The 26,826-nt window shown below is 42.3% G+C and overlaps 2 protein-coding genes across 8 annotated transcripts in view; one reads left to right on the plus strand and one right to left on the minus strand.

Annotated features, from left to right (window-relative positions):
* Window positions 1-22,067: 22,067 nt before the first annotated feature.
* On the minus strand, window positions 22,068-26,685 carry TMEM213 (transmembrane protein 213). Of its 3 annotated transcripts, none has more exons than XM_059933281.1 (3): window positions 26,472-26,685; window positions 23,221-23,289; window positions 22,068-22,345 (listed from the first exon to the last, which is right to left on the minus strand). In XM_059933281.1, exons 1-3 carry the CDS (start codon window positions 26,614-26,616, stop codon window positions 22,176-22,178), a joined length of 384 nt encoding a protein of 127 aa, XP_059789264.1. In that variant the 5' UTR covers window positions 26,617-26,685; the 3' UTR covers window positions 22,068-22,175. The 3 variants fall into 3 exon arrangements, with proteins under 3 accessions (XP_059789264.1, XP_059789263.1, XP_059789265.1); XM_059933280.1 differs by having other exon boundaries at window positions 23,221-23,292; window positions 26,472-26,684; XM_059933282.1 differs by lacking the exon at window positions 23,221-23,289.
* ATP6V0A4 (ATPase H+ transporting V0 subunit a4) overlaps window positions 26,432-26,826 on the plus strand; it is a 72,805-nt gene continuing 72,410 nt past the window's right edge. For 4 of the 5 annotated variants that reach the window (XM_059933261.1, XM_059933263.1, XM_059933259.1 and 1 more), the window contains exon 1: window positions 26,433-26,672. Coding sequence is in view for 3 of the 5 variants with exons in the window: in XM_059933259.1 (XP_059789242.1) it covers window positions 26,615-26,672 (58 nt within the window). In the remaining 2 variants the exon portion in view is untranslated. Of the gene's footprint in view, window positions 26,673-26,826 lie in introns of all 5 variants that reach the window. The other variant, XM_059933260.1, reaches the window with a different exon arrangement.

A 26,826-nucleotide genomic window follows, 5' to 3' on the forward strand; every position in this document is an offset into this window, starting at 1 on the left:
ATTGTGGTGGGATGGGTGATCTGATCTGCTGTGGCCTCCCAGTGAGCGAGTTCACGTGGAGGTAACCAGAGCAAAACTAGAGGCCCCGTGTGACTCCGCTTCCTCTCTCCTGCTTTGCTTTAAATTCACTTCCTTCACCGTTAACTTTCAATCATCATGCAACTTTCTGCTCCTGATTTTCTGCTGTTGCTGGCACCAAATAAATCAGTAGGAGCCCCGCCTTCTGAGATCTTAGAATCTGAATCAGACAATGCCCATGGCTGTAAAAGATGGAAGAAAAGGAAAAATAACGTGGTTTAAACATCAGTAAGATTCACTGAAAGTACACAAGTGCATTAGGCACTCAGAAGGAGGAATGGAAGTTGCACCTAGGGAAACAGTGGGATCTTGGGGAGAACTCAATGTCAGAAGCTACTTTAAGGAAGACAGGCGCTTCCCAGGCGCATGGTGAGATGGTGTGGGAAGAGCCAGATGGAGAAAGTGGGTGAAGCTGCCGTTGAAAATAACCTTGATCCTGATCCGCTCCAATATGGGGACGAAATCCCTAACTGCACGGTTGAGGGAGTTTTATAAGAGGAGGAAGTGATGCTATGAGGATACATTTGCAGGAATACAGCGAGAAAATGACCAGGCTTGGGAAGAAGGTCGGCGGAGGAAGAGATCCGTTCTGAAGGGGAGGGGAGAGTCCCAGGAACTGCTGGATGACCAATGTCAAGTGTGAAAATAGACTTCCACAGAGGTCTACTGCTTAGAGCAGATCTCAAGGGTCAGCCACTCGGCCACATTTAATCCTTTGTGGAGCATAGTGGGTTATAAATAAATATATTTGACTTCTTTGCAGCTACCTACACATTTTCCTCCAGATTATACTTAATTTCAGAGCGTGTTTTCATTTTGGTGGTATGTGGCTTTTGAGCAGCAGACTAAGCTGTTTTTTGCCAACCAGATTTTTCAGAGCGTGAGGCCTGTGATGCAGGGCACAGGTGAAGGGACACCTGGAGGCTTCGGGCTGAAACAGGTAATTCTGTGCTTTATGAGCCTCCTGTTGAACTGTGTACAGGGTCAGTGTTTACTGCGTTTGCACAACTTAGTGCTCCAGTGACCAAACCAGTCACTTGGACCCTGATTTGCATTTGCAGTACTTCAGGAGTTAATCATTAAATACACTTCTCTATCCCTCTCATGTGAGATTCCTAGACATGAATGAATCTGTTGGTTGGAAGGAGAGCTGGTTAAGGGGTGGGTGGGCAGGGGGCTCCAGTGTTAAGTACCACGCCCGCTTCCACTGTAGATGTTTTAGCCATTTCATTTCTACCTCCAGAGCAAGTCCCCAAAGCCAGTCTCCAGAGCCCACTTACCCACCTTTGTTCCAAGCAGGAGCGTGAAGAAGTCTACTTCCGCACCTGTATGTAGACCATTTGAACACAAACCACGTTTTTTGGGGGTTTTTTTTTCGAAGCACGTTTTTATGGGACGATAACTTGAACTTCATTTTTACGTTTAATCCAGCACCGTCATGGATATTCTCGTAACAGGTGAGAGGGGTTTCTCTGAGCAACTGCTGTAACACACTCGTAAACTGTATTATGCTTACACTTGTTACCTAGCGAACAAGGAGTGTGTGTGTTTCAGGTTTCTTCTGATATCCTTGGTGATGTTCAGTGTTTAAACTAGGACTCCTTTCTCTCATTTTATGAAAAAGGCTTGAAAACCGAAACCTCACGGTACGATCCTCATTCCGTGCTGTGTGTGTAACAGAACACTCGACAATTTATCTTAACACGCAGCAGCATTGACATTTAGGAGAAGAATATCAGATGCCTTGGAAACATGAAACAAAGTTGGGAACCAGTGAGCAAGTGAAAGAAGGAAGGAATGTCTCCCTCTGAGGCACTCAGTCCAAATTCCTTTCCCACAGGGTAGATAATCATGCAGGCTCTTTGCTTTTCCTTCTTCCTCTGGGTTTTTCTGCTCTGGGGCCACTTCACATTTAAAGAAAGAGTGGATAAGTAGAAGGGACAGCGAAAAATTGAAGTGATTTGGGTCTCGAGGTCCCTGATTCCACGGAATCTTTCTGGACAATTTGGAACGTCATGAATAGCCCCTTCTCATGTCCACCAGATTTCCAGCATTCATAACTTGACTCCCTAAGTGTGCAAGGTCGGAATAGTACAGGGCCAGCTTCTAGCCAGGGTCCCTGTACTGTTCCTTCTGCAGATGTGGGGAAGGAGGAGGGGGCGCTAGGGGGAACGGAGGCTCCACCAATGGGCTTGGTTGCTCTAAGCAACAGAGGGTTAATTTCAGAAAAGGGGAGTAGAAACTCTCCACTTTGCCCTCCTCCGGGGCACAGTCTAGGGAGCATGGGGGTCGGGCGAGCCTCGCCCTTACGGGAAAGGCTGCTTAGCCGAGCCGCTCTGAGATGCCCACTTGTCTCCTCCGACTTTGTCAAGGTCCATGGTCTTACGACTCTTCCTGCACTCTCATTCCTAGATTATGAGTATTAATGTACGAAAATATGCAGAGTAAATTGAGGACACTCGTGGCCTCAGTACTGCAATTTGAACTTGACAATCATGGTTTGCTGGTCTTAAATGGGCCCTTAAATTTCAGTAGGGGTATATGATTTAGTAATCGAACCCTCCCTTCTCTTTGCTGGTTATGTTTCTACCCTTCAATTAGCTGCACTGTTTTCTAATGTGCTGTAGAGTTTTTGAGATAATTTATGCAAGTGTTTGGTTTTCATGTTTACAATTTATACAGCTTTCTTAGCATTTTAAATGGAAATGTCAATAAATGCTACGAATTGGTGTCAAGTGATATTTTCTGTTTATTTCCTTTGCAACATGATAATTCTCTCATTTGCAAAATGTGAAAGTTGCATGAGATGTTTTTCTCTAATTTTCGTGTCCCTCGTGAGAACACCTGGTACTTTCATTTTCCAAGGAATTAAGTTGAAAGCAGTCTATTCAGTGTGTGGAATTTGCAGAATTGTCACTCACATTGGTTGGTGCCACTCCTTTCTACTCAACTGTTTTGCTTTATGGCTCCCCACTAATCAAATTAATGCTTCCATTAAGAGCAGATTCATTTTGGAATTAAAAAATTAGGACTACAGTCTAGAAAGATAACTGAGAAGATCGAAGTTTGTATAATCTTGAAAGGTAATAGGGTAAACCTGGAGTTGTTTATGAAACTCAAGAAAATAAAAACCCCTTGAAACTGAGAAAAACAAGAGGAACTACAAAACACAGTGGAACACAACAAAGGAATGAAATGTGGAAACCTGGATAGGATTCTAGAACAACAACAAAAAAGGTTATCAGTGGAAAAAATGGTGAAATCCAAATACAGTCTATAGTGTAGTTAGCAGTATTGTACAGAGGTTCATTTACTGATTCTGCTAACTTTAATACTAGGGGAAGCTATGTAAAAGGTATACAGAAACACTCTATTTTTGCAATTTTTCTCTAAATCTAAAATTAATTGAAAATTTAAAAACTAATCTGGTACAGATAAAGCCCATGGGCCCCTGCAGAGGCTAATAAGAGCCTGCCGTGGGCATCCATGACCCAGAACTTGCCTTGCTTCTCAAGACAGTCAGCTCCTGCTGAAGTGGAAACCACAGTTAACAGTTGCAAGTCTTGGCAGAAAATAAGCCTTCACGAAGGAGAGTTCACAGAATCAACCAAAAGGAGAATTTGAACCTAAAAATTAGAGAAAGCAAACCACTATGAAGAAACTAATGTGTGCTTCAGCTGTTTACAGAGGTTAAAATAAAAAAACAACTAACAAAACAGAAGGACAGGATATCAGGAAAGTTTAAGCACATTTGACAAAACCAAAAATTAATCCTTGAAAGAAAAATAAAGGGATTTAAAAACATGCATATATTCACACAGTGGTGTCAGATACTCCAGTATTTTAGACATAGCTGAAGAAATATAATAGTTTTAATATATCTTTATATTATGTTTTAATAAGTATCCTTCAGAGTAAAACCAAAAACACAGTGTGGACTACTTGGTACACCTCGTTCCCCTAAGAGATTTTACATGCTCGGAATGTGAAAAGGTTCAAAATGGTGGAAGAACAAGGAGTTAGGAGAAGCAGCTAAGGCTTAGGAGGAAGGTCAGGCTGGTCCCACACCCAGAGCCTGACCACTGGGTTGACGTGAATGTGAACTTAAACCATAGTTGGCATTTCTTGTCCCTCTTTCTCCTCTTCCACATTGCACCTGCCAAGCACGGTTTAAGGTAAAAAGCAAACAAGAAACAATAACAAATAAGAGAGGTCCTTTGGTCCAGTGCCTGGGTTAGATAACTAATGAAATGTTTTTATTGTTGTTGGACCGTGCACTATTTATCCAGTAACTTTCTTCCTCTAAAGATCTACCACACCTTCCTTGCTACACCCACCTGGGGGAATAATTAGCGGTGGTGTGTGTTTGATCTCTCTGGTGTTGGGAGACTGCAAAAATTGTAGTCACAATTCTAGGTAACCCATATTCATGTAGTTAAACTACTATGTGTCATATTTGTGCCAAAGGATAGCATTACAGAAGCATGAAAGAGAACATAATCTGGAAAGCTCCTATTGTAAAGTTGTTTTAGAGTGACTGGTTCATAGGTGGTTACATCAGTACCCTGAAAATACGCATTAGTGTAAATATTTCGACTTTGATTGTGTGATGTGATGATATGCCTCAAATCAGTGGTGTCTTTCATTCAGGATTTTACAATTCTGAGATTGTTCTAAAGAAAACATTAGTACAAAGAGTTGGGGTTTTTTTGTTTTTTTTTTTTTAAACAATGGCTTAAAAACTAAAATGGAGTTGCTGCATTTTAGTACAAATGAATGTTGGTCTTTTTCCCTCAGAGTAATTTGGCGGTGTGGCTGCTTTTGAAGAACAGCAGGGATGTTCTATTTGTAGCAGAATTCAGAAGTAGCTATTCCCTTTAGAAATTCCTAAAGCTTTAAGTGAGAGAGAGAGAGAGAGAGCGCGCGAATAATCACTGCCTGGATTTGAGGTCCAAGAACCGGTATGTGTTTAGAATGCTGTTTTACATTTCCCTGCTACTGTTCTTTCTGGATTCCTTGCAAGACAAGTTTAGGAGTAAAGTTCTTGAAAAAAGATGCAATTAACCAAATTTAAATCAGAACATCATATTTTGGGGTTGGCCAAAAAGTGCCTTCGGTTTTTAAGTAAAAATAAAACACACATTTTTCATTTTCACCAAGAGCTTTATTGAACAACATATTCACCCTTTTGTTCCACTACCTTCTGCCATTTTTCAGGCAACTTCGTACTTCCATCTTCCCAAAACTTTTTTATCTTTTTGAGCAGAGAACTGTTCCAGGTGCCTTTACAGACTTCCAGGGAATTGAAATTTTTTCCATTAAGAGAATTTTGTAAAGACCTAAATAAATGGAAATCTGAAGGTGAAATGTCTGGTGAATACAGCAGATGAATCAGAACTTCCCAGCCAAGCTGTAACAGTTTTTGCCTGGTCATCAAAGAAACATGCAGTCTTGTGTTATTCTGATGGAAGATTATGCGTTTTCTGTTGACTAATTCTGGACGCTTTTCATCGAGTGCTGCTTTCAGTTGGTCTGATTGGGAGCAGTACTTGTTGGAATTAATCATTTGGTTTTCTGGAAGAAGCTCGTAATAGAGGACTCCGTTCCAATCCCACCGTATACACAATTTCACTTTCTTTGGATGAAGACCAGCCTTTGGTGTGGTTGGTGGTAGTTCATTTCACTTGCCCCACAATCTCTTCCATTCCACATTGTTGTACAGTATCCACTTTTCATCGTCCATCACAATTTATTTTAAAAATGGGACGTTTTCATCACATTTAAGGAGAATCACATATGTAAATACAGTCAAGAAGGTATTTTTCGCTTAACTTATGTGGAACCCAAACATCAAAATGATTAACGTAACCAAGCTGGCGCAAATGATTTTCAGCACTTGATTTGGATATTCTGAGTATGTCGGCTATCTCCCGCGTGGTATAACGTTGATTGTTCTCAGTTAATGTCTTGATTTGATGGCTCTCAACTTCAACTGGTCTGCCCGACCTTGGAACATCGTCCAGCAAGAAATCTCCAGCACGAAACTTTGCAAACCACTTTTGACATGTTCGATCAGTCACAGCACCTTCTCCATACACTGCACAAATCATTTTGTGTGTTTCAGTTGCATTTTTACCTTTCTTGAAATAATAAAGCATAATATGTCGAAAATGTTGCTTTTTTCTTTCATCTTCAATATTAAAATGGCTACACAAATATTCACCAATTTTGATAAGTCTTTTTTTAAATGCATATTCATATGACAGCTGTCACATACACTCTAACAAAATTGTTTTGAATGAAAAAGACAACTAAGTGCTACTAGAGCCATCTTATGGAAAAAAACGAACGAACCTTTTGGTCAACCCAATACTATAGGTAGCCCATTAAACCTAATCTATTTAATTTTATCTTTTCTGGACAAATTCAGATTAGCAAAAAAGGAAATAAAAACCACTACAACTCCACCATCAGAGATACTGCAATCAAAATTTTAATAAAAAAATTTAAATCTCAGCCAATTTAATCTTTTTTAAAAAACTTTTTATTTTATATAGAAGTATAGCCAATTAACAATGTTGTGATAGTTTCATGTGCACAGCAAAGCGACTCAGCCATACATATACAGGTATCCATTTTCCCCCAAACTCCCCTCCCATCCAGACAGCCAATTTAATCTTGTTTGTTGATTGGGACTGATCATGATGATTTGCTTTCTAATTGATCTTATAATCTATTGATTTGGATTCCAAAGTATACAAGGGCAGGGGGAGGGTCAGGAAGAGGGCAAAAGGATTAGAACTGGTGCAGGATGTAATCTGGGAAGAAGGATGGGGGAATGTGTCTGGGGTTCTTCAGCTGCTGGAGGGAAATGGCACCATGACCTTGAGAACCCCACCCCTTTGTGGCTAATTCTGTGCTCCACTGGGGGGCACTGGCCGATTGACCTCCTGACATATTTCATGGCATTTTGCAGGGACTTCCCAGTGCTTGTAGCTGAGATAGAGGACTTCATGGACAGGGAGGCTGGGTCCAGAAAGCCATATTCCATTTCTAGCCTCGGCTTTAACGCAGGTAACTTAAAAGCTTCTGCACACTGCCTTGGGGGGACCCTTGTGAAAAGTGTTTGCCTCGATGTCTTTCCCTTCACTGGCACACACATCAACTTTCCATAACGCATTTCCTGCCCAGGCTGCCTACCTCTTTCTCCCCAACCCATTGATGGATGAACCAAGAGTAACATCTCAAGTATCTCTGCAGGGTCAAAAGTCTGCTTTGGCCTATGACAAAGTCCTCCGTGTCTCAATCCCTTTCTGGATAATTAAGGTTTCTGTCTTCTGAGGTTACTGTCCCCTGGACCTCAGAATTTAGGGTTTGTATGCTCTTCACATCAATGAGTTCAGAATGACTTAACTGAATTTGATATGCCTCAAAATGTAGAAGGATGGTATTGTGATGGGTGGCAGTCAGAATTACAAATGATATTGATAAGCTAAAACACAGGCAAAGAACATCAAAGTTTCATTTATTCCTACTAAATTTACCTACGTGTCTGTATTTTTATTTGCTAAATATGGCAACCTTAAAATTATGGATACCAGACATGTTGTGCACTGATAGGGGTGGCCCATGGAGTGAAGACAGAGAAGAGCGTGAGAAGGGCTGGGATTCAGAGCATAATGGGGGAATTGGTGTTCGGAGGAGCAGGGATATTTCCCATTGTGCAAGGAGGGAAAACAACACAGCCCAGATTCATGTCAGTCTGTAGAGATGTGAAAACTGACAACCTTTCTGCTTCTGAGAAAAATTGATTTCAAGTGAATATATTACCGTTTCTTTAGACTTATTAGCTTAGGGGTTTTTTTTAATAGGCAGCAAAAACATTATTTCACGGTAGATTGTCTAATTTTGTGCTTTTTAAAAGACGAACTCGGCTTCATTTTCCATGGCTAGAAAGATACATTCAAATTAATAGTGTCTGTTATTTGGGGTAACATAATGACTGAGTGACACGGAGCTATTTCTTCTCTTTAATTTGTTATGGCCCAGAATATAGTCTATCTTGGTGAATATTCCATGTGAGTTTGAGAAGAATGTGTAGTCTGCTGTGGTTGGATGGAGTAGTCTATAAATGTCAATTAAATTCAGTTGATTGATGGCGCTGTTCTGTTTAACTATGTCCTTCCTGATTTTCTGCCTGATGGGTTTGTCAGTTATGGATAGAGGGGTGTTGAAGTCTCCAGCTATAATAGTAGATTCATCTGTTTCTCCCTGCTGTTCTATCAGTTTTTGCCTCACGTATTTTGTTGCTCTGTTGTTAGGAGTATACACATTAAGGGTTGTTATATCTTCTTGGAAAATTGGCCCCTTTATCATTTTATAATGCTTCTCTTTATCCCTGATAAATTTCCTTCTTTGAATTCTGCTCTAAAATGAACGTAACTATGCCAACTTTCTTTTGATTAGTGCTAGCATGGTATATCTTTCTCCATCCCTTTACATTTAATCTATCTATGTCTTTATATTTAAAGTGGGTTTCTTGTAGACAATGTATAGTTGGGTCTTGTTTTTTTTCTATCTATTTTGATATTCTTTTAATTGGTTTATTTAGGCCATTCACATTTTATTTTTGAATTTTATTTTATTTATTTTTTTATACAGCAGGTTCTTATTAGTCATCAATGTTATACACATCAGTGTATACATGTCAAGGCCATTCACATTTAAAGTGATTGGGGACATGTTTGCCATATTTGTTACTGTTTTCATTCATTGATTGTGTTGTTTCTGGGGTTTTTTTTGTCTTTTTCTGCCTTCTCTAGTTTTATGAACATTTTATATCATTCCATTTCTCTCCTCTCTTAACATTTCAATTTTTCTTCTATTTTTATTCTTTTAAGCAATTGCCCTAGAGTTTGCAATACATACTTATGACTCATCCAAGTCCACTTGCAAGTACCTTATAACAGAGTTTCAGCTCTTTACAAGTTTTACTGAAGCTGGAAGACATGGTGGTATTTAATTCACAATTAAACACATATACATGTGCTACCCAGACATACATATTGCCCTGTATTTTGTTGCCTGAGGTTACTATGCAGCTTATTCAAGCAGCTCTCAACATTTGGGTGAAATTCCTTCCAGACTTTTCCGTATGCCTCCTATTTTACCTAGTTGAGGGATATATTCTATATACAATGTTTTATTCTGTTTTCTTAAGCATTGTCATAAACATTTTCCCATGTCACTGAAGACCTATTTTTACCCATCATTTTATGTCTAAATAGACATTTCCCCCCAAATTCTTGTATAATTCATTGTCTTATAGCTTCCATGTATCTGAGTTAATTTCTTTACTAAAAACATTTTTTCCTTTAGCAACTTGATTGTATTTGTTCCTTTGTAAAGTTTTGTGGTTGGCACTTGCATTCCCTTTAACTCTTCAACAGAAGAATTCCTGGTTCCTTCACCATTCTTGCTTAAATATGAAAAGCGTAATTAGTTATGGAGGTGGAACTCATAGAGATCAGTGTGTCAGCCTACTGGGGTGAGGCACCCCTTCTGGGTTGCAGACTTCTCATTGTATCCTCACATGGTGAAAGGGGCTATGTATATATATATATATATATATATATTTTTTTTTTTTTTGCATAATATTCCTCTCTGTGCATCTACCATAATTTAACCATTCCCCCAATGTTTAACATTTGGTTGTTTCTAATGTTTCGCTCTTGTACATAATGGTGTGCTAAATATCTTTGTGTATAAACTGTCTAATTTTCAGATCCTTTCCTTAGAATAAATTCCTAGAGATGAAATCACTGAGGTGAATGGTCTGAATAGATTTAAAGGGTCTTATTCCATATTATCAATTATTTTTCAGAAATCCTGGGCCAATTTATATCCTCAAGGTCCACTTTGAGAATACATCTCATTGTACCCTCACCAGCATTGAGTAATAGAGTATTTTTATATATACTTAATATTTTATAATTGACCAATAAAAAATTTCCACATACTTTTCATAGTTATCATTTTACATCTATATAATATTCCATAGTCGTATTATCTTTCCTTGACCTTGTTCTTTGATATTTAGTATTCTTTTCTCAGTAGGTTCCATTATCTAAAATAGCAAATTACTGGAAACAACTACTACTTGCCCAGATTATTTCCTAAGCTTTTTTTTCCTTTGAATTATTATGTTTTCAATATACATGGATTTTAAGGGGCTCTTTCTTTCTTTTTTTAAAAAATTTTATTTATTTTTGGCTGCGTTGGGTCTTTGTTGCTGTGTGCGGGCTTTCTCTAGTTGTGGCGAGCGGGGGCTACTCTTCGTTTCAGTGTGTGGGCTTCTCATTGTGGTGGCTTCTCTTGTTGGGGAGCACGGGCTTTAGGTTCATGGGCTTCAGTAGTTGCAGCACAGGACTCAGTAGTTGTGGCTCGTGGGCTCTAGAGCACAGGCTCAGTAGTTGTGGCGCACGGGCTTAGTTGCTTCGTGACATGTGGGATCTTCCCAGGCCAGGGATTGAACACGTGTCCCCTGCATTGGCAGGCGATTCTTAACCACTGTGCCACCAGGGGAGTCCTAAGGGGCTCTTTCGTAGTGCAATGAACATCATTTCCTGGAGGTCACCAAGCAGACAGGTCATCTTTCTTGAGGTATGGTTAAATGCATGTGTGTGTGTGTGTGTGAGAGAGAGAGAGGAGATAAACTCTGTTGGCCTCTAAGGTCCCTTCCAACTCCGATTCTGCGACTCATTACATTGTCCCAGTATCCCAGGCAGTCTTGCTGATGAGGACCTAAAGCAGAGAATTCCAAGCCTGGAGAAGATCAGAGTTATTATTATTAATATTTTTAATCCAAGCTGAGCTACTTAGATTGATGTGACTTTGGTCAGCTTACATTATCTCCTTGAGTTTCACTGAAACCCACAGATGCTTGTAAAAATAATTTATGTGGATAACATTAAATGGTAAGCTAAACATCTCCAGGCAAAAAATTTAAAAATATTGTCACATTGTACACCTTAAATATATACAATTTTTGTCAATTATACCTCAAGGAAGCTGAAAAAAATGTTACCATCCTCAGACCATCATGGAGGTCTGATTTTCCTTACATGCAAATTCCTCCCATCGCACGGATCTTATCCACCTGGCTCCCTGCCAACCCCACCTTAACCTCTCACCCCCAGGGTTCTTCAAAGGGAATTGCCCTTGGAAAGCTGGAAGTGAGAGGTTTGTTTGCTCCTATTGAGCTGGCTGCCTTCCACGTGGCTTTATCCAGAGATGGGCTGGAAGGCTGACAACTCTGAATGCAAATTGGAGATGTTGGGGTACCCTGGGAGGTTCTGTTTGTCCCCTGGAAAATTTAACTCTTGCAGTGGTATATCAAGTCTGTGGAAATTATTTTAATATATTAAAAATGATTCTTAAGGGGCAGAGTCAAGATGGTGTACTAGGAGGACCCAGAATTCACGTCTCCTCACAATGAGGGCACCTAGCAGGCACCAGTGGGGGGCCACGGACACTTAAGGGGATGGGAGGAACCCCCAGTGACCAGGTAGGACGTGGGGCAGACATAGAGGATGGACTTGAGGACATGGGGAGGGGGAAGGGCAAGCTGGGACAAAGTGAGAGAGTGGCATGGACATATATACACTACCAAATGTAAAATAGATAGCTAGTGGGAAGCAGCCGCATAGCACAGGGAGATCAGCTCGGTGCTTTGCGACCACCTAGAGGGGTGGGATAAGGAGGGTGGGAAGGAGACGCAAGAGGGAGGGGATATGGGGATATGCATATGCATATAGCTGATTCACTTTGTTATACAGCAGAAACTAACACAACGTTGTAAAGCAATTATACTCTAAAAAAGATGTTTTAAAAAATGATTTAAAATTATTAAAACCCCTGCCTCTCTGGCATTTATACTCTAGTGTTTTATAGAATCTGAAATACCCTCAGTATAAGCCTTGTAAGTCACGATATCTGAGGTTTCCTCACCATCTTAACATGGAACACAGGTGTCATCCAGCTTCATAGCCCACTCTGCTGTTTGTTCTCACTTCTGGGACAGACTTTCAGAACTGACCAGTAGAAGCTACGTTTTGGTTCATTTCTGGGAAAAACACACTGAGGTCTCATCATAGTTCTAAAAAGCTCCATCAGAATTGCTCTCTTGAACAAAACAGCTTCTCCACATTTCCCCAATCTTGGCACAAACCTGGTATATCTGAAGGTGAGAAGTCTGCCCCGGAGCCAGGAATAGAGTAACAGGGCAGTAAATTTTATTTTTCAATTCAGCTAAAATGCACACTTGCCTAGAATTTCTGTTATAGCTAACCTTTAAAAAACTCACATTTAAAAGAAAAATGCTAACTCTGATACAAATTGATTAGCAGTGCTGTCTTCATATTCAAGATAAAATTGAATTCAATAAATCAAATTCAATGTCTAACAGTGGGAATGTTACGTGTATTATTCTTGGATGAGGCGTGGATATGATTGATGTCTATCCTGGAACAGGGAGATAGAAAGAAACAAAAGTCAGTTTCAGTTTCTGGGACAAAATGAAATATCTGTATGTTGATTTAAAAAACAAGTTATCCTGTAACACTTATTTTAATTAAGAATGTGTTTCTCCTGTGACCCTGCATTACTGCAGCTGGCAGTATTGCCCTAGGGAATACATTCCCAAGCCCATAATGGGGGCCTCTGAGGATTTTCGTGGAAGTGTGATGTGGAGGTGGGCTTGGAGCCAACCTGGGTGTACATCTCCCCGGAAATGGTGAAGTAAGCCGTGGTTGCTCACGTGGTAGAATCCTGTGTAGCAGCTAGAAGCTCTGGACTTATGGACATAGAAGTATAAACAGATCTTCAAAACATTACTAGCAAGTGAACAAAGTAAGAGGCAGGATGAAATCTAGCTTATGTGAATTCAAAGTACCTAAACTTATAATAATACTTCATATTTTATAGGAGTCCATATAGGGACTAATATGGTTGCCTTAGAGGGTGGGCGCAGGAGAATGAGAGAGAAATGGGGGTAAAATTGAATAAAGAATAAAATGAAGAAAAGCTGGGTTGACCATTGGCTGTATATCAGACATTTCCCCCCAAATAAATAAGTAAATAAATGAGTACAGTTATCTTAAGAGTAAACAAGTACTTACATTTTTGATTTATTCAGTGATCCTAAGAATGGACTTGATAAACTAATTTAGGCATTAAAGTTTGGTGCTAGTGCATACAATACGGAAGTTATCCTTGTATAAGTAGTCTTTTGTTCAAGATTTTAAACTCAAGGATATTTAATTTGATGCATAAAAAAACCACCCTTCTCTGGAGTGAGTACTAAGATTCTCCCAGATACTTGTACATCCACTTTTAAAAATAGACTTTATTTTTTAGGTTAGGTCTTTAGGTTCACAGCTAAATTGAGCAGAAGATGCAGAGGTTTCCCACATACCCCCTGCCTACACATGCATAGCCCCCCTGGCTCTCAGCATCTCCCACCAGAGCAGTACATTTGTTACGATTGAAGAACCGACACTGACACATCATTATTACCCGAAGTCCATGGTTTACATAAGTGTTCACTCTTGGCATACATTCTATGGTTTTGGACAAATGTGTAATGAAATGTATCCTATATTATTGCATCATACAGAATAGTTTTACTGCCCTAAAAATCCTCTGTGACCAGCCAGCCTATTCATCCCTTCTCACCCCCAAACACTGATCTTTTTTTACTGTCTCCATAGTTTTGCCTTTTCCAGAATGTCATATAGCTGGAATCATTTAATAAGTAGCCATTTCAGATTGCATTCCTTCACTTGGTAATGTACATTTAAGGTTCCTCTATGTCTTTGCATGGCTTAATAACTTATAATTCAGTTTTTAAAAAGAATATTTGATCTCAGCATCTTCAAAGTATAATTTTTCTCTGTATTTCATATACTGCTTATAACAATACAAAATTTGAGAAATAAGCTACTTGCTCAGCCAGTGAAAACAGAGAAATAGTTGCTTACCTTTATAGAACCAGTTTAGCTCTTATTCCTTCTTGATAGAAACGAACATGTCACAGAAGAAATATGATAATTGCATTTGTGGGCCTGGCTGCTTTAGTGGGGAATAGGAATGGCTTCTTTGCCCGTGGAAACTGCATAACTGCACGTTTGTAGTCTACCGGACAGTGTCGCATCTGTGCTGTGGCCTCTTTTATCAATGGCACTTTATCAGTCTGGCCATTATGGAGTATTGTTTGTAATCAAGTTTTGTGGGTTTTTTTAAACTTTAGCCTTTTCTTTTCAGTACAGTTTGTTTTTGTTTTTGTTGTTGCTGTTGTTGTTTTTGGCCGCGCCATGCGGCATGTGGGATCTTAGTTCCCCCACCAGGGATTGAACCCATGCCCCCTGCAGTGGAAGTGCAGAGTCCTAACCACTAGACTGCCAGGGAATTCCCATTTCAGTACAGTTTAAACAATGCATTTACAAATATGCTATATAGCAAGTGTGTTTTGTACCAGACAAGCCTGTAATTGAAGCCAAAGGTTACATCTTATGTGTCATTTCTTTTTTCTTAGGTTTTGGCAGCCCTTAGGCCACCTCTATGCAACTTTTAAAGGGTGCCCATTCCTCAAGGAAACCTGAGTAAGTGCATATGAACAACTTGAGCTACTCTAGAAGAGCTTTCCAGATCCCAGCTGGCCGCAGCCTCGGCCCCATACTCGCTCTCCCGCTCATGTGTTCCCAAGGCGCCCTGTGTTGGCTTCTCAAACACTCTGTGTTCCTCTGCCCAGGACCATTCAGAGTCAGACGGGGGCAGTGGGGCAGGAGGGGACGAAGTGTGGCAGTGTCAGGCAGTAAGTAGGGAGTGGGCCGGTGAGGGAAGCTAGCTCAGGGGCCCCAGGTGTGGCCAGAACAAGGCAACAGTGTGCACAGCCATGGGTGCAGTGTGGGTTTATTATAGGGTTTTCTGGAAGGGGGCTTCCTGCTACCCCAGGACTTACATGAGATCCCTCAAGTCCTGCATTCTCCACCCCTGGCCACTCCCAGCCCTCACGCAGGTAAGTCTGGATGGAATGGCGCATTTGTGCTGTGCACAGGATGTGTGCGACCCTGGGGCTGGCATCTGCCACCTCTAGTCATCCCATCTTCCAAGGCATCATCTCCACCCTCCTGACCTGTTCTTGAACAGGTAGTGTGTGGTGTGGGAGAGGAGAGCCGTCCTGGGCCATGGGGAGGTGCAGGAAGACGGCCTGGGTCTCTGGTCCCCAAGTGTGACTCACTCGCTCCACATGACCACAGCTTGAAGCTCCATGGGAAACCATCCTGCCTATCTGTTCACGTTCAATCACTTCATGTCTGTGGTCCAGGCATTGCAAACCCTGGGCACAAGACTCCCCTTGGTTTCAAGTTGAAACTGCTCTTTTTTCAAAAAACCATACTCCTTGTATTAGTTTGCTATGGTTGCTCTGATAAAATACCACAAACTGGGTGGCTAAGACCATTAGAAATGTACTGTCTCACTGTTCTGGAGGCTGGAAGCCTGAGATCAAGCTGTTGGCAGGGTTGGTTCCCTCTGAGGGCCGTGGGGAGCATCTGTTCCAGGCCTATCCCCATCCCCCCAACTTCTGGTGGTTGCTGACGACCTTTGGGATTCCTTGGCTTGTGGATGCATCATCCTGATCTCTGCCTTCATCACACGTTGTCCTCCGTGTGTGTGTGTGTGTGTGTGTGTGTGTGTGTGTGTGTGTGTCTGTGTCAAAAAATCTTTTTTATATAAGGACAGATCAGATTAAAGGCCCAATAGAGGTCTGTTCCAGGGTAACCTCATCTTAATTAATTATAATTGCAATGACCCTATTTCCAAATAAGGTCACATTCCGAGGTACAGGGGGTTAGAATTCCAACATATGAATTTTGGGGGTCACGCAATTCAGCCTAACACTCCCTCTCGATAGCTCCCCTCATTTTGACCTGGTAACAGGAACCTCCGAGGTAAAAAGATCTCCTGCAGGGTACAAAGAACAGGACAAATGTTTCAACAAAGAGTTCAACAAATAGTCACTGTGGAAATAAACAAGACCACCCAACTGAGAACAAGCAAACGCTATTTATTCGGGGAGTCGGCCACCATCATTTACATTTGGCAGAGACTCGAAGGCAGGCAGTGGGGTGGGAGAGCTTGATGGTGAAAGGGGGAAGACTTCAGGTCTTCAGGTGTGCCCCATCAGAGGCTGTTGGCATGGGATGGCTGTAGATGGGCTAAGTAGGAGCAGGGCATCCTGTGTGATTGGTCAGGGGTACTTATTTGGCTTTCTGTGGTTGGTCCCAAGTTGGAAGTTGGGGCAAGAATTGATTAATTAAACTGTCTGAAGCTGTCCATTATTAACCAAATCCTGGCTGTCTGGACGGATTGCTATGGAGGTTGTTTGACTTCCTGGACTAGTTGCTGAAGGTAGTGGATTGGCTTCCTCGACTGGTTGCTGCAGACTCTGGGTTAAAGTTCTATTTTTATATATGGTCTGGCCCTTGTCCATTTGTATATTTAGTCTCATCATGGAATCAACTTCCTGGGGAGGTCTGCCAGATACTTGTTTCCACAAGTGACTTAATTATGTATACTTATGAACTTAATGAAAACAATAATTTAAATGTTTCCCAGCCTTGAAACCTCAAGTTTTCCCAAGAGCCCCTTTCTTTGTCTTCACAGCTCTCCTGCTTCACTGTGGTTGTTTGCACAGGCCACATTCGTGGGTCTCCTCTGATTCACTAACTCATCAGATGTTTATTGAGTTTTTGCTGCACACTGGTTAGGCGGAAGGAATCAGAGGTGAAAGACACAGTCTCTGCCTTCAGAGAGACCAGTGGGAAAGGCAAGCATGTAGATACTATAGTCCAAAGTGCTCAGTTGTCAAAGATAAACAAAGCTGGACACTAAGGTGGTGAGGACAGATCTGAATAAGAACTATAACTATTGCCATAGAGAAGGGAGTCCACTATGAACTGAACTCAACTGTACAGAGGTGGCTGGGCATTTTACAGGGAGGACGAGGGAGAAGGGAGAGGTGAGTGGGGCTCAGGAGAGTCAGGGAATTGAGAAATTACAGAGTTGGTCAGTGTAAATGCTGATCAGGCCAGCTCTACTTGCTACCTGGCAGACAATGAAGCTAGGATTCTGTCCTCCCACAGAGACCGGGGGACAGAGGGCCTATCTTTCTTGATCCTATTTATTCTTGATGAATAAATTTTAAAGGAACAGGTTTCAGGTCCTGAGTTGTAGGAGATATGGATGGATGGATGGATAGGTAGATAGATGGAGAGAGAGATATCTCGAAGAGACAGTGGAAGGACTCACAACTAAACCCTTTTTAGTAAATGTTCTAAGAAAATATGCTCAGGGGCCTATTGTCAGGCATCGGTTAGAACAAACAGCAAATTCTTTTGGCAACCTTGAGAAAAGAGAGGCTAGGGTCCTCCTAGGGATGCAGCCTTGAGCTGTTAGAAAATATGTTAGTGTTTGTTCAAGCCTTTAATGTGGGGGGACAAAATCATTTGTGTTGAGAGTCGGTGGGTTTTATAGGCTAGGTTGAGGTCTAGTTGACAAGAAGGCACAAAGGAGTTTGGTCAAGGAGAGAGTCTTTGTGTGTTTTTTTTTAAAAATTGAAGTGTAGTTGATTTACAATATTGTGTTAAAGACGCACAGCAAAGTGATTCTGATATATATACATATATTCTTTTTAAAAATTCTTTTCCATTATATGCTCTTATAAGATACTGAATATAGTTCCCTGTGCTATACAGTAGGTCCTTGTTGTTTATCTATTTTATATATAGTAGTGTGTATCTGTTCATCCCAAACTCCTAATTTATCCCTCCTCCCCCTTCCCCCTTTGGTAATCATAAGTTTGTTTTCTATGTGAGTCTGTTTCTGTTTTGTAAATAAGTTCATTTGTATTATTTTTTAGATTCCACATATAAGCAATATTATATGATACTTGTCTTTCTCTTTCTGACTTACTTCACTTAGTATGATAATCTCTAGGTCCATCTATGTTGCAGCAGTGGCATTATTTCATTCTTTTTTATGGCTGAGTAGTATTCCATTGTATATATGTACCACATCTTCTTTATCCAGTCATCTGTTGATGGACATTTAGGTTGAATCCATGTCTTGGCTATTGTAAATAGTGGTGCTGTGAACATTGGGGTGCAAGTATCTTTTCACAGAATGGTTTTCTGCAGATATATGCCCAGGAGTGGGATTGCAGGATCATATGGCAGCTCTATTTTTAGTTTTTTAAGGAACCTCCATACTGTTCTCCATAGTGGCTGTACCAATTTACATTCCCACCAACAGTGTAGGAGGGTTTCTTTTTTCTCCACTCCCTTAGGAGAGAGTCTTTTTCACAGTGCTGCCCTGGAGGTAAGCACAGGCCATTGAGGTAGGGTGTGCCTGGGTGCGTGCTTGCACGTGTGTGTGTGTGTGTGTGTGTCCATCCAGGGAGGAGGGATAACTTGACTTGGAGGACCAATCCCAGTAAACCAAATGAATCCAATCAGGAGAGGGAGAGGGGAGGGAAGAGCAAGGGCAGGTCCAGTTTTACGACCTAAAATGTATGCAATTAGAGTTCCCGCTTTAAAAAAAAACAAAAACATACAAAATTCAGAATACAAAATTAGGTAGAGGACCTTGGGGTGGAGGGCATGCAAGAAAGGGGACCAGAAATTTTAGCTTCTCTTGGTTCATGGCAAATCTGCCTCTTGGGAAACGTAGGTTCCAGGCGGTGTGAACAGCAAGAACGAAGGTTTAGAGGATAGTGAGAGAGCTGAAATAATTCAGAAATGGGTGTGTGTGAAGAATATAGAACAGGTAAAGCTAGAGAGGGTCTTATGGGTCAGTTAAGAGTATGGAGTTTCCTCTGTCAGATGTGAGGAGTCACTGGAGGATTTTAGGCAGGGGAGAGTGACTCGATCCCTTATTTATGGATTAGAAAGATCACTCTGGAAGGAAGTGTGGAGGATGGGCTGAGCCAGGTAAGGCTGGTTGTAGACGCCGGGTAGAGGTTGTCTACAAGGCACTCCTACCACACACTGATGAAGACCCATGGAATGTCACTGTATGTATATGTGACTTCAAAACAGAAGCCAGGGCTCCAACAGAAAGAAATGTTCTTCATCAAAAAAATTTCTAGATTGTTCTTTCTCTAAGTTTAAAAATATGCCTACATATATTTTTGTGGAAAAGAGGCCCAAGTTACCCTAAGACTTGTTTTTAATTAATCTCGCATGGCATAACGTTTCTATACATAAAAGAAAATTATATATTTGGTTTATTTGTCCTTGGGTATCATGCATCTAAAACCAAATAGATTTAAAGATGATGATTTTAAAAGCCAGATAATTGTGTCACACCTTAATGTTTAAATATTCTATTTCTGTGTAGGGCATTTTGAGATATTTAGAAATGCCCCAAACTGGATGTGCCCTGTGTCACACAGTCTGTAATGGTGCTAAGGACAGCATTGGTTACTGAGAGCAAAGTTTTTAAATGAAAAGTACATCTCCTGTTAGGCAGGTCCTGCTGCCTTATCCCAGGAAGCTCTTAGATAGATGTTAATCCTCAGTTTTCCCCCTCAGGTTTTCCTTTTTAATTTACTGACAAATCTTTGCTTTGCTAGAATAAAGAGATTCCATGTTGAGCGTGGATCCAAGAGACAGCATCTGGGTAGCATAACCATCAAATTATATAACCATCTTTCTTTCCAGTCTCAAAGAAAAAAGTGGTTGTTTGGATTTGATCTATCCTTCCTATTGTGAAAGAAAAGCAGTTCACAAAATGCCTAAATTTTATTGTAACAGTGGCAGCAACTACACACAATTCATTTCAGTGTAGTCAAAGAATCTACACGTTGTCCCAGGCGCCAACTGGTGCTCTGACTGCCTGTTCTTTAAGGCAGCAAATGCAATCTTGCCACGGAGGTCCACAGACGTGTAAAAGAGATTAGAGCCCTGCTGCTCTAGTTGCAAGGAAGGACCTCACGCCCACCCACTTTCATGCAGCACCTTGAATAGCTCCCTGAGCTTTTGGAACCTAGTGCAACCATATATTCGGTCCAGTTCTTACATTTTCCACTTAGAAAATTGAAGCTCAGCAAGGCAACATGAGTCAATTCTATTCACATTCGTTAGAAATAAATCTTAATTTTCCTTCTTTTTTTTTTCTTTTCTTTTGTGAGCCCGTGCTCTTATCACTATTGCACACTGATTTATTTCAAAAATGTTTGCAGATCTTAAATCCAAGTGAGCTCCACACTGAATCTTTTCATCTCGAAGGAATTAAACCATTCATGTATTGTGGAAACTCTTTCCTTCAATTTCTAAAAAAAGTGGAACACACATCCACGTGTATGTCCATGACATCGCTCGGGGCTTACACAGACACTTGTGTCCACATGATTAACCCTTAGGAACAATAAATCCATCCCGTTTCACTGATTAAACAACTGAGATTCTGAAACCATCTGGCTCTTCAGGAGATAGCACAATGTGCCAGGCAATCCTTTAGTTCCCATTGTCAGGGAAATTTATTCAGACTTTCTGAAAGAGCAGTTGGTTGGCTTTGGGTCATTTGCCACCTCTAGAAAATGTTTCTTCCTATTTCAGAGGCCTCTGACTTTTCTTTTTTTTTTTCTGTATTATGATTATTTAGAGTTTATCCATTCGAAACACATATTCGCTCTCAAAGGGCAGACATGTTTTCATAAAGAAAGAGTCAGTGTCCTTTCTTCCTTCTCATGAACCCACCCTCCTTTCCTCCCGACTCCCACTGGAAGAGTGCACAGTCATGGGGACACCCTGGTCCTGAGGGATTCCCTGAGCGAGCAGGAACCAAATAGTTCCTCCAGAGGTCAGTTGTGTCAACTACCTATAGAAAAACAGTGGTTCTGAATGCAGAGCGATGATCATAAATTCATCTAGGGCAAGAACTTATTCATTGGCTTATTCATCCGTTCACTGGAAAACATTATGCCCCAGAGCGTGAAGAGGCCCATTCACAATGGCTGTGCTCAGGGCAGCACAGAAATGCCCTAAGACCACCAGCTTCTGGTCTCCCAAAGACAAGCAGAGAAGGCTGCAGGCCGAGCAAGCATTAGAGCTGGACTTGGAGGAATGGCCTTCATTCTGGAGCTGGAGGTGGAAGTAGCCACCCTAGAAGAGGGAATGACAGCAGAGAAGTGGAAGACATTGGGATGAGAGGAGTGACAAACTGGGGGTGCAGATCCTGAAGGCAGTGAGAATGAAATGAAATATTCCTGACATGATGGTCAGACGGTGTAGTGAAGGCCAGAACTAGGGTGCCGGCAGGGAGAATGGGTAGGACAGCCATGGGAGATGCATCAGAGAAAGAACAAGAGCTGGAGAAGCATCGGACATGGGGGTGAGGAAGCTGGGGGTGTCCAAGGTGAAGTTCACATTTTGAAATGACAATGACGCCCTTGACTGAAGTAAGGGACAAAGGACAATGCCTTGTTTTTGGTGAGAAGGTTCTGAGTTTTGTTTTGAATGTGTTGACTGAAAGACTGAAGCTTATGTTTCTCGTGTACCACACCCTTGGAAGCCAGAAGAAGGCGATGGTCAAACGACAAGCAATTCCCATGGGGGCCATCTTGAGAAAGGAGATGATCAGGGAGATATCAGATTATAAAGGGCCCAAGTGCTTTTTGAAATTAGGTGTGACGGCAGCAGCACTGGTCTTGTCTTCCTTGGATCCCCATTTCCTTCTTCTTTCCCTTTTAAAATTAACTGAAGCTTAAGGGTGAAAAGACTTTGGGAGTTCCTTGGAGGTCCAGTGGTTAGGACTCCAAATTTCACTGCCGAGGGCCCGGGTTTGATCCCTCGTTGGGGAACTGAGATCCCACAAGCCGCATGGCATGGCCAAAATAAAAACAAAAACAAAAGCAAAAACAAACAAAACAGGATTAAAAGACTTTAAAGTAATGGAAATCACATTAGCACTATCCCTGCCTGCTATTACCTACAACTTGGTGGTGATTGACATTCTTGGGACAAAGATTCTAAGTGTCATGCTTGCAAGTCCTTGGGCTCATCTGGAGTTAGTTTCATCAGTTTGTCCACACAGAGCAGGATGAGGGTGAGAAACAAGAGACTCCAACCAACGGCAGCCGCAATCCAGCCGTATTCATCCACTCCGGTGTGGCAACACCGGGCTGCTTGTGGGCAGAAGTCGACATCTGGTGGGAAGAGAGAGCAAGAATGACAGCATCACACCAGCCTCCCCTCCCCCGAGCTCTTCTCTAATATTCATAACATTGAGACCAGTAATAATAGAATAGCCACCATTTACTAAAGCACGCCATGTACTAGGCTAAGTGCTCTACGCACATTACCTTATTTATTCCTCACAGAGTGATAGACACAGTTATTCCCGCTGTTTGACATGAAGAAACTGAGGCTGTCACCTGCGCAAGGTCACGAGATGGCAGAACTAGAATTCAAACCCAAGCCTGCAGGAGTCCAAAGTCATGTTCATAACCTCTACATGTTATTGCCTATTACCCTCCTTTGTAAGTGCCCAGAAGTAAACACATTTGGTCATTCGATGAAGGCAGAATCAAGGAGCCAAACTATGAATAAGACAAACTTTCTATTAATTAGACACGCATAGCAGTGGTCGCTTTATGAAGCAGTAGGCTCCTTGCCGCTGGAAGTCTTCAAGTAGAGGATGAACACAAGTATGCAAAGGGTACCAGAATGAAGCGCCTGCATTGGGCATAAGTTGTACTGGCTGATGTCTAGGGTCTTTCCACTTCCAAATTTCTATAAGCATTGGAAGTCAGGGGGGTTTTTGACTGCTGTCCCGGGGATGGGCCATTAAAGCCACCTGCACCGAAGAGTGTGAGCTTAGATGGGGACCAAGCCCAAGAGAGCTTTTTAGACGTGCTCTGCAGACAGTTCTGGGGCTGTGAGCAAACCACACCGGTGCACAGGAGGGCCAGCCAGGCGCTCAGCCGCCCGATGCCAATGAGCGGAAAGCAAGGAGGCTTAAGTGTCCCTGCCCGCTCCAGGGTGAGCCCTGGGGTTAGGGAGGTTGCCAGGAGAAGCTTACTGGGGCACTGCTCCAGGGTCTCAAGGCCTGGATGGTGGACAGTCAAGGTTGAGTTGCTGCTGCTGCTTGCTTCTGGAAGAAAAGACAGAAGATAGTCTCAGGCACTAGGAGAAGCCATTCTCAGGCATAGACTTTGCCATCTTTTTTTGAATCAGTAGTGAGTATTATGAAAGTGTTATAGAAGTTCCAGTAGAGGTACATTGAAATTTCATGCAATAAAGCTAACCCTCTGTTATAGCCTGCACTATGTCCCCCAGATTCGTAGGTTGGAGTCCTAACCCATTTTCTGGAAATAGGGCTTTAAAAAGGCAATTGAGGTTAAATGGTTAAACTAATCCAATATGACCGGTGTCCTTGTAAGAAGAGGAAGAGACACCAGGGATGTGAACTCATAGAGCAAAGACCACATGAGGACCCAGCACAGAGGGGACCATCTATAAGCCAAGGAGAGGGGCCTCAGGAGAAAACAAACCTGGTGATACCTGGAGCCTCCAGAACTGTGAGAAAAGAAGCTTCTGTTGTTTCAGCCACCCAGGCTGTGGTATTTTGTTGGGTAGCAAACTCACACACTCCCCTTTTCCTATCACTCCCTAGTCCCATTCAGAGATGCTTTATCTTCATATCTCATGTCCCCTCCGTCACCAAGGGCCTCTAGACACTCTCTTTTAGCTGCTTTCCATGCAGATAGGTACATCTATAAGCTTTTTTTCTAGTATATATTAACACAATCATTTAAAAATCTGGAATGTCTTTTCGTAACTAGCTTCAATTTCCTTCAAAAACTTGAACTAATAAACATTGAAGTCTGACCTTGATTCTTTATTTATGATGAGTATTATGTTATTACTCAGAGGGTTAAAAAAAAATTAAACACCCTACAAGCAAGTTGAGAGGTTTCTAGAATATGCAGCCCTTAGAATTGTCCCTTGATTAATAAGCAAGGAGCACAATGATAAAAAGCACTTTGGCAGAAATATCAGTTTGGGGGGTGGGGAGGGGTTATGGAGATGAACATAAGGATCCCCAAGGGAGAAAAACCATGGCCCATGTGCCCTCTCATCACTGAGAATAAGAAGGTAGATGATTGGACTTCCCTGGTGGTCCAGTGGTTAAGACTCCGCCTTCCAATGCAGGGGGTGCAGGTTTGATCCCTGGTCAGGGAACTAAGATCCCACATGCCATGGGGTGTGGCCAAAAATTAAAAACAAAAGCAAAAAGCAGAATGTAGGTGGTCTCGGTCTACTCTGTTCAACACAGTGACCACTAACCATTGTGGCTGTTTAAGTTTCTTAAAATTAAATGAAAAATTCAGCTACTTAGTCATATCAGCCACATGCCAAGTGCTCAATCACCACATGTGACTAGTGGCTACCATATTGGAAGCACAGCATAGATATGGAACATTTCCATCATCAAAAAAGTTCTGTTAGACAATGCTGATCTAGGTAGAGCAAAACCAAGAGACCATTTAAAAGAATCTTTCTGGAAATTATGTTGTTGTTCAATCTGCTTCTTTGGGAATGCAAATAAAAAGTTTGGAAACTCTCCAGGCCCCACTGACTCTAGGTTAACATGTCCTTCAAAACTGCTTGTTGTCACAGAGCAGGACGAGTCAGGAGGAAACTTCTGGCTTAGCCAAAGCCATGAAATTGCTGCTCAGACTAATTTTATGCCACGCACCCCCAGCCACTCCAGTGTCCTGCTTAAGTATAGTAATTACCTTGATGCAATCTGATTGTTACTGTAAATTATTTACAGCTAAATGCCTTAGAGCTTGGTCTTTATTTGCTTTGGAAAAATTGATTCCTCAATGCTTTAATTTCCCTTGTTACCCAAATAACTTCCTTGACCCTGACTTTCATCTCCCCTCTACCCTAGAATGGAAGTGGTCCCGGTGTAGAGCTAGTGAATGGAAAAAAACCTAGTTAATGGAATACTAATATTGGGTTCAACCATATGAAATTGCCATTTCTGTAGGTCAAAAATTATTCAGTATCAGAAATTTTATATGGTTCAAACTAAATACCGTGTTACAAATTCTTAAGAATTTAAACATCACCCACCTCCCTCATAAGCAAAGCCAGCCAGGGACTGGTCCCACTTGGAGTCACTTCCAAAGTAAAGGCTGCTGGCAAGACCCAACCCTTCAGTGCAGTTAAATTTGTCAAGTGTTTGAGGCCCTCTCTTAAGCATGGCCAGGTAAACAGAAAACACTCTTTTATCTGGGGAGGGGTGATTTGGAAAATAAAAGGAATGTGTTAACATTCGTTGAGGGTTTACCATGTGCTATTTTATTAAAAGTTGTTTACATTCAGTAACCCATTTCATCTTTACAACAAGCCTATATATTAGCACTGTGAGTATCTCCATGTTCGAAATGAGGAAACTGGAGCACAGAGAGGGTAAGTAACTTGCTCAAGGTCACACAGCTAGTAAGTTGTGGAAGCCAGAGTTGAGCTGAGGCTCAGTGGCTTGAGAGCCCATGCTCTGAACCTCCATAGGAGAGACCGTGAGGATGGGAGAGATAGATACAGCCTGGAGGGGGGATGGCGAGGATTGGTTTCAAGAGAGGGAGAATCTGTCTGTCAGAGAGGAGGGCAGACTGTTCTGAAGAGCCAGATCAAAGCCAGAGGCAGAAACGAGGAGCATGAGAATGTGACCGAGGTCCCTGATGTGCAGAGCCCAGCCTGGGAGAGCAAGACAGGGGAGGCCACCTAACATCCCCCTTCAGCCTCCACAAGAAAATCGGGACGCAACCCCACATCTCCTGAGCCGGGCAAGGTGGGAGAAGGTTAAACAGCGTACGGCAGCTTTGTGTGTTGAGATTTTGTGAAAGTTGCAAAGGGCGCACAGGGTCAAGGGAGGGACAGAGGTCCTTAGGTGAGAGGAGGGCATGCAAAAGCAGGATGACAACCGCAAAATATGGGATTGCAACACAATTATGCTGGCAAGGAGCCGTTGAGAAACAGCAACCCAAAGATGTCATTTTAGGCCAGTTTGGTCCCCTGATGGGAGAGCCTCTTTGTGGCAAAGGCCAGCAGAGGTGGCTGCTCGCATCCTGGCTGACGCTGGTCTCAACTCCCATCCCACCCTGCCCTCTCTTGCCTAATCCTTCAGATGAGAAAGGACTGTTTCCTCTTTCCTCTGTGCGGGACCAACCCTAGCCAAGGAATCCTTCTCCGACCTCCTCCTTTCCCCCCTCCCCTCCCTTCCTCTTCCCAGCGTGGCGAGAATAAAGCTCACAGTTCTACCTGCCAAGCAAGCCGGGTGGAAAAAGGCAAAGGCCAGGCTGAGGATCAGGGCGGCCCAGGGCGCAGAGCTGAGGTGCTTCATGCTGAGGAGAGAGGCTTCTGTGATCACGGTCCCCGCAGAGGCGAGCTGAGGGCCGCCTGCCATGCGCCCTGTGTGTGGCCCGTCTGGCAGGAACTTGCAAACAACGCTGGCCGGCCGAGGTGAATTTCTGTTCTGTGTTTGGGGGAAAGAGAGGGGGTGGAGCAAAGGGAACCTGGGCTGTCACACACCTGGCTCTCACCTCTCCAGGAGGGAAGCCAGGGGAGGAATGGACGGTGACTTACTTGGTTCTTCCTTAGCTCACATTTTGTCCCT

The sequence above is a fragment of the Balaenoptera ricei genome, chromosome 9 (genome assembly GCF_028023285.1).
Source record: "Balaenoptera ricei isolate mBalRic1 chromosome 9, mBalRic1.hap2, whole genome shotgun sequence".
Classification (NCBI taxonomy): domain Eukaryota; kingdom Metazoa; phylum Chordata; class Mammalia; order Artiodactyla; family Balaenopteridae; genus Balaenoptera; species Balaenoptera ricei.

Coding starts and splice junctions, on each gene's coding strand:
- TMEM213 (XM_059933280.1), bottom strand. CDS start 26,616: ATGGCAGGCGGCCCTCAGCTCGCCTCTGCGGGGACCGTGATCACAGAA. Junction 23,293..26,471: donor CCACCCGGCTTGCTTGGCAG/GTAGAACTGTGA, acceptor CTTTTCTTCCAG/AAGCAAGCAGCAGCAGCAAC. Junction 22,346..23,220: donor GACCCTGGAGCAGTGCCCCA/GTAAGCTTCTCC, acceptor TCTTCCCACCAG/ATGTCGACTTCTGCCCACAA.